Source organism: Canis aureus, chromosome 5 (assembly GCF_053574225.1).
Source record: "Canis aureus isolate CA01 chromosome 5, VMU_Caureus_v.1.0, whole genome shotgun sequence".
In the NCBI taxonomy this organism is placed as follows: Eukaryota; Metazoa; Chordata; class Mammalia; order Carnivora; family Canidae; genus Canis; species Canis aureus.
In genome coordinates this window covers 32,336,006-32,350,890 of record NC_135615.1, presented here as the reverse complement: position 1 = coordinate 32,350,890, position 14,885 = coordinate 32,336,006, and the positions used below count along the sequence as shown (strand labels likewise).

The 14,885-nt window shown below is 52.6% G+C and overlaps 1 protein-coding gene and 1 long non-coding RNA gene across 2 annotated transcripts; one reads left to right on the top strand and one right to left on the bottom strand.

Annotated features, from left to right (window-relative positions):
- Window positions 1-2,985: 2,985 nt before the first annotated feature.
- KLF6 (KLF transcription factor 6) lies at window positions 2,986-12,515 on the bottom strand. Its single transcript, XM_077897334.1, has 4 exons — window positions 12,160-12,515; window positions 8,555-9,128; window positions 7,020-7,143; window positions 2,986-6,161 (listed from the first exon to the last, which is right to left on the bottom strand). Exons 1-4 carry the CDS (start codon window positions 12,259-12,261, stop codon window positions 6,110-6,112), a joined length of 852 nt encoding a protein of 283 aa, XP_077753460.1. The 5' UTR covers window positions 12,262-12,515; the 3' UTR covers window positions 2,986-6,109.
- LOC144313917 (uncharacterized) lies at window positions 8,374-12,047 on the top strand. The gene is made up of 2 exons (XR_013379567.1): window positions 8,374-10,206; window positions 10,548-12,047. It is a non-coding gene; the product is annotated as an uncharacterized LOC144313917 (long non-coding RNA).
- Window positions 12,516-14,885: the final 2,370 nt, after the last annotated feature.

Sequence of the window (14,885 nt, the reverse complement as noted above, 5' to 3'; positions counted from 1 at the left end):
CACAACCCGAGTGAAGTGTGGTAATGTGAGAGTGAAGGGATGCATGAGAGCAGACCGTGCTCCGTCGGTACCCGCCACCCCTGAACGTGCCGGGGAGCCCAGCACCGTCCAAAGCTGTGGAAAATGCTGATCTGCGCGTGAGGAGCAGTTATCCATTATCTAAGCAGCCAGGCTGTTTAAAAAGTTAATGATTGTTTATGGGGGCTTTGAATCGGAGGCTCTTGATTTAAGGAACAGTCCCAGGTCGTATGATATGTACTGTGTGCGTGTGAAGGGAGTCAAGGCCTAGCACCCCACGGGGCGGGGGGGTGGGGGGGTGGGCACTGACAGGGACATCGGGCATCCTGGTTAAGCCTGCTTTCATCCAAAATTCTGCAGGGGCTGCTCAGCCCGGCCTGGCTCCTATCAGGACATGTGGTACCCAGACTCCTTCTCCTCTTTGTCTCTTTTCACTCACAGACGTTCAGAGAATTCTCATTAAAATTACTTAGAGCGAAACGGAGAGACCATGTTATAAAATAAACCCAGTTAAATACACTTTGTTGTATTGCCTCATTTAGGTGATGCATGGACTTCATTTTCCTCTCTTTGTGTCTTAACTATGTACATTAGGTGATGCTTGCCAATTAATGCAGGATGTCACATCCCCAATTGCTTTCTCTATCTTCTTAAACATTAAAAATAAATACACGCCATCTGTCTCATATCTTGAAAGCAATTCAAAATGGTTACTTTTGTTTGCTCAGGATTACAGCACAGTTTATAGCTTGAGTGCCTCCGAATCGTACAAAAGTTCTGTCTGTTTCGTAAACGCAACTTCATTTTAACGTGCATCCACTGGAACGAGCAGGAGGCTCTCAGGAGAGCTCGGACCAGCCAGACAACAGGGGACGGTGGTGCTGGAAACCTTGCTCTCTGGCATTTGAGAGAGCTGGCCTCAAGGCTTCGCCTGCTGCTTCCCAGCTGAGCCCTCTTGGGGAAGTGAGCTTTAACTTCCTGAAGCCTCAGTGTTCTCTATCTGTGAAATGGGCATAGCACCTACCGTGCGGCGTGCTCTGGGAAATATATAAATACAGAGAGAGAGAGAGAACCCACTGCCTACCCAACTCTTCGTTAAGGTGCAAGAAATAGTAATCATCTTTATCATCACCCAGATTTGGGAGGGGAATAATTTCAATTTGAGGAGGATTGTGGTGAAAAAAAAATAGCTCAGAGTAGCAGAAGGTTAAATTCCAAGAAAGGAACTACATAGGAAAGCAATGTTCTTTCTCCATAGCAATTAAAATATGAGGGTAAACAACTTGACTGCCATCGCCCCCACGGCCCCTCGGGCACCCAGGTCAGCTGGCATGTGCAGAACGGGATTGGTGCCCCAGGACAGCTTGAGTCACTTCGGCTTTGCCATGGCTACAAAGGCACTTTTTAAAAGTTTTTTTTTTTTAATTAAAAAAAAAAAAAACAGGTATGCAATAAAGCACCAAATGCCTAAATACCTTAACTATAAAGGGGCAAAGGACAATTTGAGAATGTTCCATCTTCCATTCTAAGTCGGAGCAATTTTCCCAACAATACTTTCGACTGTAGCAGAAGAGAAGTTTTCTAGATCTGAGCCGAGCGTTCTGAAAATGGTGAACGTGTAATTTGAAATCCACCCTATACTCACAGACCACAGAATTGTAGTGCTGTGTAAAAATGCCAGCCCCACGTGACCTGGCCCGAAATATTTCAGCAATAGGAAAATTGAGGTCCAGCGAAACACAGCAAATCGTCCAGAGCACGCGGCTAGTTCAAACAGGAACGTATCCTTTGTTTTAGCTAGGTTTCAAAAAATTCGTTAAGCACACTGACATTTTTTCGACTTCTATAAATATCCTTGGTTTACAGCTGATTCTTTCCACGACACGGCTGCTAACAGCCTTATTTGAACATAACTGAGCTGTTCGGCATAGTCTTTGCATGACAAAGTGGTCAAGTCTTACTAGTAGCCGAGAATGTATTATCAAGCCTTTATTTAGCTGTACTGTCAGGGCAATCCAACTATTAGTCATCTTGACATGTGCTTCAGAATACCACACACCCATGAGTCCTGGCAAAAATTGCATCTGCTTCCTGCCGCCTCCCACACTGCAACTCTTTGCAAATTGCAGATATTTTTACTGCCGTTCTAGAAAGAAAATTACTTAACATTCCTAATCTGGGGAGGCATTTAAACCTCCCCTCCCTAATTATAAAATTAAAAGCCAACTAGTGTAGACCCTGCACATGCAGCACAACGAAGATCCGCTAGGGAAGAGCAGTCGTGAGCAAGAGAGAATCAAGAACTTCCTGCCCTACGGAAATTTCCGTAGCCCCCTTCTTCTGGAAAACACGTTGATTCCATCCTGTTAACTACTGAGTCTTGATGTGATCTGGAAACGGACTCATAGGCAGACCAGTTGCTACTCATCACACAGCAAAACCCAGACTGAGAAGATCTAAAGCTATTTGCACGAAACATTTCTGAAAACCAAAATCTGTTATATTTTCAAACACATTCTACATTTAATACATCCTGCTGGCCCTAAAAATATATATATATGTTATTAAAATATATAAAATATTTATTAAAAATATATAAAATCATTGGAAAGCCTATGAACAATCTTTTACTTTCTGCCCTATTTTACTGGGCTGATCTGTAAATATATAGTTTATATAAAAGAGTGAGTTGAAGGCCAGGGGGTGACTTTTGGGTCTGCTGCCCTTCCTGTCATTTCTACCTGCCTCAGAGCAACATCAGGAGTTTCTTTCCACCTTAACTCCAAAGACAGGCCGCTGAAAAGTCAGGGGGAAAAGGCAGGCAAGTGGCTGTCAGGGTTGCCCAAGCACTATTTCCCAAGGAGGAGCCAGGATGATTAATAGAACAGGAATCTGTGTCGACACCCTCGCCTCCCCACACCCCCTCCCCTCTCCCCCCCCCAAAAAAAAGAACCACCAGACTCAAGATGCTGATAAGAATTCTTTTATGTTATTCCAATAAAAAATACATTCATACAGAAATATAACAATCTTGCAAAAAACAATTTCAAATAAAATCTTGTAAAACAAAATTTTACAAAAATCTTACAAAGATTCTTTAGATAACAGGGTGCTTCAAAAAAAAAAAGAAATTTCACTAATAGAAATTTTTTTTAATGTCAAGCAAAAAGTTTCTGCTTGATTGAGGCTCAGTTATCACCTGAACAGAATGTAATTCTTTATGTACTTGCTTATTATGAAAATTACAGGCATTGACACACATGGCACCCAGCCCCACCCAATCAAACAACTTCATGGTGTTTCATAAGTGAGACAAGCCAGTGCAAGTTGTTGTGGTTTTTTTTTTTTTTTTTTTTTTCCTTTTTTGTCTTTTGTTTACCTTCTTGCTTAATGGAATTGTTATGGCTAAGCAACACAGCACGGCCAAATAAAGGAGTTTCCCAAAACCCAGCAAATCAAATGCCTGGATTTGGAATCGCCAAAAGAAAAGTGCATTTTCCCCTCAGCAAAATGAAATGAGTTCTTCAGGTAAGTGTATTCATCAGCCCAGATTTAAAAAACAAAACAAAACAAAACTACCCAAGACCAGTTATGTGAGCTTTCATCATTGCTCATTTCCAGGAAGATCAAACAAAATACCAGCCCAGACTCATATGTGTGTGTGTGTGTATATATATATATATATATACACACACACACACATATATATATATATATATATATATATATATATATATATATATATAAAGAAAAGATCCACACCCACAAGCCAGCAGCTGGATAAAATATCAGCTGTCCATGCTGCGGTATGCCAATTCGGGGAAATTACTCGTTGGAAAAACTGGAAGATTCTATGTGCTGGAAAAAATAGCTTCATCTGCATAAAAAGTATTCTAAAAAAGAATCCCTGTGATTAGCTTACTCTTAGGTTAGATGTTCTAATAAGGCTGAAATTCAAAATCAAAACCTTCGTGTGTCTGAGACCAATTAGTGGGCTAGTATTCCCTTCGTGCCGCTTCTGAATGGCCAAAGGTCCCCTGTTCTGGACCTGCCAATAAGGATGAGCAAAGCCAGCGGTCTGGAATAGATTGGATGCCAAGGATCTGTAGCAAATCATTAAATCACAGATAAAGCCTTTATAAAAGTTATGGTTTTCATTTTTACCTCCTTTATGGCCATTCTGAAATATTTCTTCACAGGCTGTGGAATTTTGTTATCTAAACATTCTCATTTTTCCTTAAAAAAATATTTATATATTATCTATATATGTATATATATACACACACACACACGTACACATACTATACACACACATATACATACACAAGAATTCCGCCCACTTTTTTAAAAAAAGTAATATACTTTCTGTATTACCGACAGATAGCTAGATAGATATGTGGAACTTGTGCCTTTTAAGCAAATACATTAACATTGTTTTATTTTTTATACTTCTGTATCTTTAATATGTGTGAGAACGTTACATATTAAATACAGCCGGTGTGTGATCTATACAATTGTTGTGCAAAGTCTATGTGAAAGTCTCATGGTGGCAGAAATGATCCGATTTTCCAATTATCGTATGTTTTCCACTTTTAACACTGACAGTCAAGTTGTCTAAAATAGCAAGTAAATACTGACTTGTTTGGGGAGTTTCATCTCTTTATTTGTCTTTGTGAAGGAGAACTTTAAAGAGATTTTTTTTTTTTCTGTATTATATATTGATACAGTACAATGCCAGGTGAAAAAAGAGCCTTAATAAAGCATGCATCACCCATACCCCTGTATGAGACCCCCGCAGAAGGGGCCACTTGCATAAGGCACCATTATTAAAATCTACAGTGCATTAACAGCTAGAAAACCAGAAATTAGTCCTCAAGGCATAAATAAGAGAAACTTAGCTGCATGAGAAAACAGTTTCTAAGCTTTAGTGGTTTTATCCACCCAACTGAGAAAAATTTTAGGATCTCAGTCTAATGTAACATTAGACTAGCAATTCCCAGCCCTAGCATTCTTGATACCCAACATATGCCCCACGTCTTCAAAGGGCATCACGAAATTCTCCAAAAAGGTAATTCAAATTCAGAATCATTTAAAAAATAATCCTATGCTGCACAACACCTTTCTGAAAGGGGGAGTGTTACAAAATCGACGGGGGCGGGGGGCTGAGGGGGGGGGATTGTGTATTGCCAGGCCCAGATGGCTAGGGATCACCCAATTTGACCAATCCTATCTTAGCTGCTCAGTAACTGGAATTAACATCGTTGTCCTGATTTTTAAGAATGGAAAGCAGATAGTTCCCCAGACCATGCATTACTTTTTGTCTTATAAGGAAAAGTTATCAATGTGTTATATTTGTAAATACACAGCTTATACAACGGGTAACAAATGAGCTCTGTTGTAGCAAGTAAACAAGCTACTTGACACATTGCACGTTTTTTTTGTTTGTTTTTTTGTTTTTTTTTTCTCTCGTAGCTGCACCAGACACCGAAAGTTCTCTCACACGGGGAGGGGCTCCCCTCCCCACACCCATTCGCCACTCCGGGGGGTCTCGACCACCCACTCCCGCCCTCCATGGTTTCCCTTTTTTTTTTTCTTCTTCTTCTTCTTTTTTTTCTTTTCCTAAGGCGCAGACCCCACCCCCCGGGAAATGATTGGTGGTCATCTCATCTCGTGGTTTACTCCTCACACACAAAACATTCAAACTCCGCGCGTGCTGCCTCTCGCAGGCTTGCTCCTGCAAGGGGAAAGACTCTGCCTCCATCACTCAGTCACTAACTCACAGATCCTCCACATACAGGACACCCGACCATTAGCATTCTCAGTGCACATGCTCACGGCAAAGGCTTAGGGAGCACTCGGGAGATGGGTACCAGTGGCGAGTCCAGGGCCACCCAAACACCACACGCCGCGGGTGCTCTGCCGCTCCGACACGACGGTTTTCGCCCTCGAAAGACCTTCCAAGTAGAGGTCCTGGAGGCAAACTGGGTGGGGTGCGAAAATGGCATGCTTTGGCTGGAACGCGCACCCTCCTTCCACGGCTGTCTCTCAGCCCGGAAGCCTTTTAGCCCGCAGGATTCGCTGCTCTGCTCCCTCACAGGTGCCTCTTCATGTGGAGGGCCAGGTGGTCGGACCTGGAGAAACACCTGCAGGGCAAAGAGGCATCCCACACGTTAGGTCTCCGGCCTTCACAGAGGTTACAGACCCCGTGGCCTGCGCTCCTCCACCCCCAACCCCTCCAGAGGGAAGGTGGGACTCCATGGCCTTCAGGGAGGTTACAGACCCTCTGGCCTGCATGCCCTGACCCCAACCCCTCTAGAAGGGAACGTGGGACTCCGTGGCCTTCAGGGAGGTTACAGACCCCCTGGCCTATGCTTCCTAACCCCAACCCCTCTAGAAGGAAAGGTGGGACTCCATGGCCTTCAGGGAGGTTACAGACCCCTCCGGCCTGAGCGCCCCGACCCCAATCCCTTCAGAGGGAAGGTGGGACTCAATGGCCTTCATGGAGGTTACAGACTCCCCTGGCCTGTCCTCCCCAACCGCATTCCCTCTAGAAGGGAAGGTGAGACTCTATGGCTTTCACAGAGGTTACAGACCCCTGGCCTATGCTTCCTAACCCCAACCCCTCTCCAAGGGAAGGGAGGTCTGCTCCGAGTCCCAGCCAGCTGGCCAGTCGGTTTTCTGGGGCAGGAAAATTCTAGCTGATGCGAATATACATCGAGGACGCCAATCAGCTTTCAGGAGAATTTCGCCTGACCTCATCATTCAACCATTGGAAGGACTGAAAGCCAGCCTTCTGAAAATATGAAGGAAATGCCTGTAGTCTCACGCACACAGAGCACAGGTCTCCCTAACTGGGGCAGCTGGCAGATTACAGACTCTCTCAAAAAGTCCGAGGCCGAGAAGAGGCGTGCGGGCATGGGACGGGCCACCCTGCCTTCCTCACTGCAGGCCTGTGCCTCTCCGGGGACGGCATTCGGCGCCCCTACGCTTTGTGCACGTACCTGTCACAGTGAGAACATTTAAAAGGCTTGGCACCAGTGTGCTTTCTGAAGTGTCTGGTTAACTCATCGCTTCTTGCAAAACGCCACTCACACCCTTCCCATGAGCATCTGTAAGGCTTTTCTCCTGGGAAGAGAGCACACGACAGGCACACCGTGACTTCGCTGAGGAGGAGGAGGTGTGCAGGGACAGGACGGGGAAGCAGCTGGACAAAGTGGACTCATCCGCGAGCTTGGGGGCCCGGCCTCGGCCCCCCGTGTCACGCCCCAGTGAAGGGCCGGGCGGGCACTCTGGGGGACACCCCGGGGTCCCTTCCTGACCTGGCCTGGGGCCCCCGAGGGCTGTGCAGGGGACCCAGGCCGGGCAGGGCCCACGTGACCAGTAATCAGAGTTACAGCGTAAGAATGACAAATACTCAGACTGGCGAAATACTTCTGAGGTGACGTGTCAGCCCACTGGACCCACAGCCCTGGCGGGGGCAGGGTTTTATTGCTTTCTCCATGGAAACGGTCTCTCTCAAGCACTTACTTTGTTCCTTCCTCACTTCCCTGTGGAATGAGGCTTTGTACTTTCCTCCGGGAAACGGCATTTCTCTAAAACTGAGGTCATGAGTTTCTGGGAAACCCCATCCGAAGGCCTTCAAAGCACTTTCTAAATGACAATCAAATGGCCAAACTGACTGCTCCCGGTCGGTCAGAGGATACACACGAACTTAGCTAAAAGTGCTACCCGAGGCCATTCAAGATTTGGCCTCTGCCCGTCCTCGAGCGAGCCGTCGGGGCAGACGGGGACCGGGGTCCTGACGCCAGCAACGCCGGGGACCCTGACCTGAGGGCTCCAGGGTCCCCTCTCGGCCCTGGGGCAGGCCAGAACTTACGGTGACCCCCTCGGCCAGAGCCCCCCTTGCCCTGTGCCCCGGGGACTTTGGGCTTCTGCACCCAGCTGGCCCGGCGTAGAGAACACATGGTCACGCTCCCTTATCTGACCCACCCCAGTCCTTTCAAACGGGGTTTCATCCCAGTCGTGCACTTTGATCGCAAAGTTGTTTGTTTGTTTGTTTTTGTTTTTTAAACTGGCATCAGAAACAGAGGCCGCGGGAGACACGGGGAAGCTCCTGGGAAGCGGCCAGGGGCCAGCACGTGGGTCCAGCTGCCACCCCTCAGCCCCGCGGACGCCCCCGCCCCCAACCCTCGAGTTCCAGTACAGAAAACCGGAGGCAAGTCCCCGCCACGTGATGCCCGGGCACGCGGGCGATCCCATCCCCGGGAAGGTCGGAGTGAGTGAGGGGTGGGGTGGGGGCGGAGAATGGATTTACCTCGTCTGTTTAATCTGAAAGTCTCACCCGATCCGGGCACACACGTCCAGTCTTTCAGCTCCTACTCTGTCCTCCCCAGAGACCCAACTCTTTTGGGGAAGCATGAGGTGAGGATGTGTCTGCTCTGCCAGCCTCCGGCCGAGCCCCGGCCCCCTCCCAGGGCTGGTGCGATGCAGTGGCGCCCACCAGCGGCCCACCTCCCGCGTCGCAGGAGGGACTGACCTGTGTGAGTGCGCTGATGTGCTTTCAAGTGGGAGCTTTTGGTGTAAACTTTCCTGCAGCCGTTAAAGTGGCAGCGATGCACCCGCCTCCGGCCATCCGGGGAGGCGTCCCCGCTGCCCTTGTCACCGGGCTTCCCCGCAGTCCCTCCGCGCACCTTCCCGGGGGGGTGCAGCTCGCCGGGCACGCAGCCCCACAGGTGAGAGGGCTCCCTGCTCAGTTCCGGGGACGACGGGGGCGTGGAGGTGGCCGACGAGCTCAGGGTCCCCGAGTTGACTAAGACTTCGCCAATGGGGTCGGAGGTAAATTTAGTGGTGGGAGAAAGTTCCTCGGAGCTGTCGGAGGACTCGCTGCTCACGTCGGAGTTCAGGCTGTTGGTCTCCAGGTTGTAAGCAAAGCCGGGGCTGTTCAGAGCATCCTCGGGGGGGCTGGAGGAAAGCTTCAGGTCCGGGTCCTCCTTTTTCTCCCGAGCCAGGATGATTTTGGTCCACAGATCCTCCTGGCTGTCGAACTTGATTTCGGAGGCTGACACATAGCAGGGTTCGCTCTGGAGGTAGCGTTCCAACTCCAGGCAGGTCTGTGCGGAAGGAACCACAAGAAGACACGTGATCGTGATGACAACGAACCGTGTAACCGAAAAGAAAAAAAAAAAAGCACATTTCCAAAAACATGCAGGAATCAAGGGCAAACAGACTGTGGCCGTGGAGCTGGCTGCACCATCGCGTCTCTAGGAGAGCGAGGGGAAAGCGGTTTCTAGGAATGGAGGCGCTTTCCGGAGAAGGGCCCCCGCAGGCCGGACCAGTGGCCACAAGGGCTGCCGGTCACCGGGCTGTCTTTGCCTTGGTTACCAGCAGTGACGTGACTACCGAGTTTCTGTAAACCACACAGGGAACACCGGCCTCAGGCACGTGCTCCCGAGACGGGCTTAAGCAGATGACCTGACAGTCTCGAGAGACATCCCTGCGCATCAAGGAAGGCTCGGGCCACCCTCCTCGGTGGCGCACGAGACAGAGAGGCCGCGGTGCACGCGAGGCAACGTGCCGTGACATTGCATGGGTCTTTCTTTAGAGACACGGGGGCCGGGAGCCCGGGGCCACACTCGGCGAGCGGACGCAGCGAGCTGATGGTCTGTGTTCAGGGACCCCGGGGAGCGGCGGGTAAACCAGCCCCGGCTCCCGTAGGGCCCCGACCCAGGAGGCTTTCAAAGATAGGCCATTCCCCAGGGCAGCAGGGCCCTGCTCGCACACAACTTTCAGGACTTCCACGGTGGGGAGAGGAAAACAAGAGCCTCAACCACAGGAGTGCAGAAATCCTTCCAGAATGGCCATCTGCTATTGTAAACGATGCAGGACGGGAAATTCCTCCCCGGCCCTGCTGGGAGTCCCACAGTGGACAAGAACTTTATCTCCTGGCCAAGAGTACAACTGTATGAGTCATCACTCGGTTTCTTTCACGCAATGCCAAAGGAGACTTCCTTTTTGAAATTCTGACCAGCGGCCAAGAAAGGACCCGGTTCAAATATACATGCAGAGTGTCATGGACAGTGCCCCCTCCCCAGCCGCACAACCAACCTTTCAAGAAGCTACAACTGCCGAGACACCAGCATCCCCTCTCCCCACCATCTCAAACTTTCTAGCCACTGGAAAAGAAAAACGGTAGGAAACATTTTAGGATTAAATTGTGTCTGCCCTTATCTTTACTAGGATCAACTGCCTGCATGTCCATATAAGGCTGGTCTATACACCACGGCAATTCGACAGATTTAAATGTCTACAGTGCACTGGGCTCATTGCAGCAAATCGTTTTCAGGACTGGCAAAGCCGACCCCAAGGGCTCCTGCTTGCTTGCTTACTTAGCAACTGTGCCCTGCTGCTACGGAATACGGCACAGCCCCGTCCCCCTCCCCGCAGACTCGTCACACAGCGAGCGTGAGCAAGCGGGGGGGGCGGGGGGGGGGACGACAATCATTGTTTTCTCTCTTGTGCCCTCAAATTAGACATCTGAGTTCCAGTGCCCACTACAGGGTTCCGAGAAGCAGTGTTCCGAGGAGCGGCGGCAGGCAAGGTACGTTGCTGATGCGCCAAGGAGAAAGGAAAGCACATTTGCCTCGATCCTGTTAAACTTTCATAATCTGGCTAATTTGAAATCTCCATTATGCTGATAAGCACTGGGGACCGAGACGGAGCTCTTGGAGAGTTTAAAAGGCTCCGGAGGCGACCGGGAGCTCAGCCTGGCTTGGGGCCCAAATCCCAAATGCCCGAAGGAAACTACTTAGATCAATTTCAATCACGTCCTAGGGAGCAGCTTCTTTAGGAGGAAGGGGGGGGAGGGGAGAGGAAGGCAGGATCGGGCTTGGAACAATTAAGCAGGCATGTGAAGGTTGCAACACTTTGCATTTCATCCCTTTTAAAAGCTTTCTAGGCTTTGAAACGCACAGAATATGTTTGATCTGCTAATTCACTTTGTGACAAAAAGCAAACAGCCAGGCAGGGCACGGAGACAGCCCCGACCCCTCCTTCTATCTTTTTAAAGACAATGGGACAAGTGTCACAATCTCTCTTCTCCCTTCAGGCAATCCTCACGAATTGGGGGAGTGGGAGGAGGTGGGGGGGAGAAGAGGTTAACTTTCCTAAATGTCCAATGTCAAAAAACTCCAGTTCCACTAAAAAAAAAGAAAAAGAAAAAGAAAAAGAAAAAAAAAAGAAAGAAAAGAAAAAAACAGGAAAAAAAAAAACATGCCGGAAACCGAGACTCTTCTCCTCAAACTCAGACTTGAAGCAATTTGGACCGGCTCATTGTCATATGACTGAGAAGTCACTGGTTGTGCAAACATTGTTGGCTTTTTTTTTTTTTTTCCTCCTCTCTCTTTCTGGTCAACAAAAGACGCAGGTAAAGAAAAACAAGGCAGATCGAAACACATCTTAAGGATTTCCAAAGAGGAAGGAGAAACTGGAAATGGCCCAGGAGGGACAACGAGCTGGTGGAAAGATTTCACTGGTGACATTTTTAATTGGGGGGGGGGGACAAAAACTGTCAGTACAAACATCAAAAAAAAAAAAAAAAAGCAAAACACAAACGATTTCTCCATTTCGGAAAAAAAAAAAAAAAAAAAAGGCAACAACAAACCCTTGGCACTGTACGGCGGCTCCCAGGAGCAGCTCCAGCGGCGGAGTGTGGAGCTGCTGGGAGCAGCAAAGTTCTGCCCAGGGCTGCCCAGGGCAGAAGCCGCGAGCCCGGGGCTGCCCTCCCGATGCTGCGCCCCTGCAGCCCGGGCCCCGGCCGCCGCGCCGCGCTCCGGTGACAGCCCTGCTCCGCGCCGTCCCCGGCTCCTCGCAGGTGCCTCCCGCACGCACGCAGCACAGGCTCGTTCTCAGGCTCAGGATTTTATGTATTTATTTTATTTTTTTTATTTTTAACAAAATGTACGCAAACATCCAAAACAAAAAACAAAAAAACAAACAAACAAAAAAAAACAAACAAAAAAAAAGAAAAATAAGAGAAGGAGGAGGAGGAGGAGGAGCGCGCACGCCGGAGCGCCGAGCATCCAGCCCGCGCGGGCTTGCACGGTGCTGGCGGCCCGGGCACCTGGCCCCGCGAGCGCGGCTTACCTGTTGCCAGTACTCCTCCAGGGAGGGCAGCGCCGAGAAGTAGCCGGTCTCGTGCACGATCTGCAGCTCCTGGAAGATGCTGCACATGGGCAGTACGTCCATGTCGGGCTGGAAGAGGCAGTCCCCGCCGCCGCCGAGAACGCAGGGAGCTGTGCGGGCTGGAGCCGGGAGCGCAGCGGCCGTGCCTGCAGCGCCGGGGAAAGTTTCATGCAAACTCAGCGCGCAGCAGTGAGGCGCCGCGGGTTCGGATCCTGCCGGAGCCCGGAGACGCGCTCGCGAGCCCACACAATATTTGCAAACACCGGACTGACTGCAAACGTAACCCCTGCAAAACTTCCCTATTCAAAGCTCCGCTGCCAGCCTCCCCCCTCCTCCCCGCCCGGCTCCCCCCACTCCCTCCCCCCACGTGACTCGCCCATGCCCGCCCCGCGCGCCGCCCAATCACGCTGCGCCCGGCCCGGGGGCCGCGCGCCGGTGATGTCAGCTCCGGCCAATGGCGGGCGGCGACTCACAGCGGCCCCGCCTGGCGTGACCGAGCCTCTCCGTCAGCCGCCCGGCCATTGGCCCAATTCGAACTTCAGGCGGCGCTGATTGGACGGCGTCCTCGCAGGCTATTTTTAGCAGGGTATATAAGGCGCGGGCCGCCGCGCGCCGGAGGAGTCGGCGCTGGGAGGTGCGGGCCGAGCGGCTCAGTGCGCCCGCGGCCGCCCGACCGGCCGAGCCGCTCCTCCGCCCGCGCCCGGGCCCGGACCCGGACCCCGGACCCCGGACCCCCCGCTCCCCCGGACCCCCCGCTCCCCGCTCCCCGCTCCCCGGCCGCGTCACCCAGGCCCCGGGACGCTCCGCGCCCCGCCCCCCGGACCCGGTCCCGGTCCCGGTGCCCCCGCCGAGCCGCTCCGTGCGCCGCGCTGCCCGGCCGGCCGCCCTCGGGCCTCCGCGCCCCGGCCCCAGCCCCGGCCCCGGCCCTGCCCCCGGACGCCCCTCCGTCCCCCCGCCCCGCGGCCGCCCCGGGCCTCGCCTCCGCCCTGGCATCCTCTGCCCCCGCCCCCGCCGTGCACCCGCCCCGCCCCCCGTGCGTGCCCCCTGCCCCCTGCCCCCTCCCGTGCATCCTCCCCTGCCTCCCTCGCCCATCCTCCCTGCTCCCCTCGCCCATCCTCTGCCCCCCGCCCCCGTGCATTCTCCTCGGCCCCCCTCATCCATCCTCTGCTCCCCTCACCCATCCTCCTCTGCCCCCCTCACCCGTCCTCCCTGCCCCCCTCACCCATCCTCCTCGGCCTCCCCCCTCCCATGCATCCTCCCCTGACCCCCTCGCCCATCCCCTCTGCTCCCCTCTGCCCCCCTCACCCATCCTCCCCTGCCCCCCTCCTCCATCCTCCTCTGCCCCCAGTGCATCCTCCTCGGGCTTCCCCCCCCTCCCGTGCATCCTCCCGTGCCCCTCTCGCCCATCCTCCTCAGCCCCCGTCATCCATCCTCTCTGCCCCCCTCGCCCATCCTCCCCGCCCCCCGTGCATCCTCCCTGCCCCCCCATCCTCCTCTACTCCCCTCACCCATCCTCTTCTGCTCCCTCATCCGTCCTCCCTGCCCCCTCACCCATCCTCCTCTGCCCCCCTTGCCCATCCTCCCCTGCCCCCCTCGCCCATCCTCCCCTGCCCCCCTCGCCCATCCTCCCCTGTCCCCCTCACCCATCCTCCTCTGCCCCCCTCATCCGTCCTCCCTGCCCGCCTCACCTATCTTCCTCTGTGCCCCTCATCCAATCTCCTCCGTCCCCTGCCTCCATCCTCTTCTGCATTCCCTGTCCATCCTCTGTCCTATGATTGACTCCGTCTCCTCTGACCCGTCTGTGTCCCCCATCCACCCTCCTCTACCTCTCCTATCTTGCACTATCCCCCTCCATGCTCCTCTGTCCCCCACCCTCTTCTGTCCTCCCACCTTGTCCCCCTCTGTTCCTCTCTGTCCTCTGCTCCTACCTCATTCCCCCTCTGTCCTCATCCTCTTCTGTCCCCCGTCCATCCTCCTCTGTTCCTCAGTCCCCCTCCGCTCTGTCCCCTCCATCCCTCCCCTCCAACTCCAGATCCACCCAACCCCCTCTGGAGGGGGACGGGGAGGTTGGGTGGCTCTGTATTCCCCTCCACCCCCTCAGCCCTCAGGCCCGCCTTGCTGGTGACCCCGGGAGTTGGGGTACAGACCCAGTGCCAGTGTTTTGAGGGTCCAGAAGCCCCACCAAGCAGGGCCTGACCTGCTGGGACAGCATCGGAGTCTCTCCCTGACTCCCTCTCTGGCACACACACACACACACCGTATGCCTGGGAAACCTGCCTACCCTGCAGAGAAAGGGTCAGAGAGGCCTGGAAGATTCATGCTGGATTTGCTGGCTCTTGACTGGGGTACTTTAGGATAAAGTAGAGGTTTTACACTTGGATTTGGTGAGAATTTTGGCCTTGAACAAGGAAATGCTTTGTAACTGGTTCTCAGGGTCCCAGGCCTAGAACAGCATCCCGAGTGCCTGTGCACCTGTTAAAGATGCAGTTTTCGGGATCCAGGCCCGGACCCCACAGAATCTGAAGCTGGGGTGGGGTGGGGCTGTCCAGCACTGTGTTTGGACAAGCTCCCTTCACGTCAATCTGTTGCCCACGGAGGTTTTGCCAACCAAGGATCTAGAACACAACGTGTCCGTGTACCTGTTACCTGTAGCACAGAGCGGCCCGCACCCTAGGAAGATGCAGAGT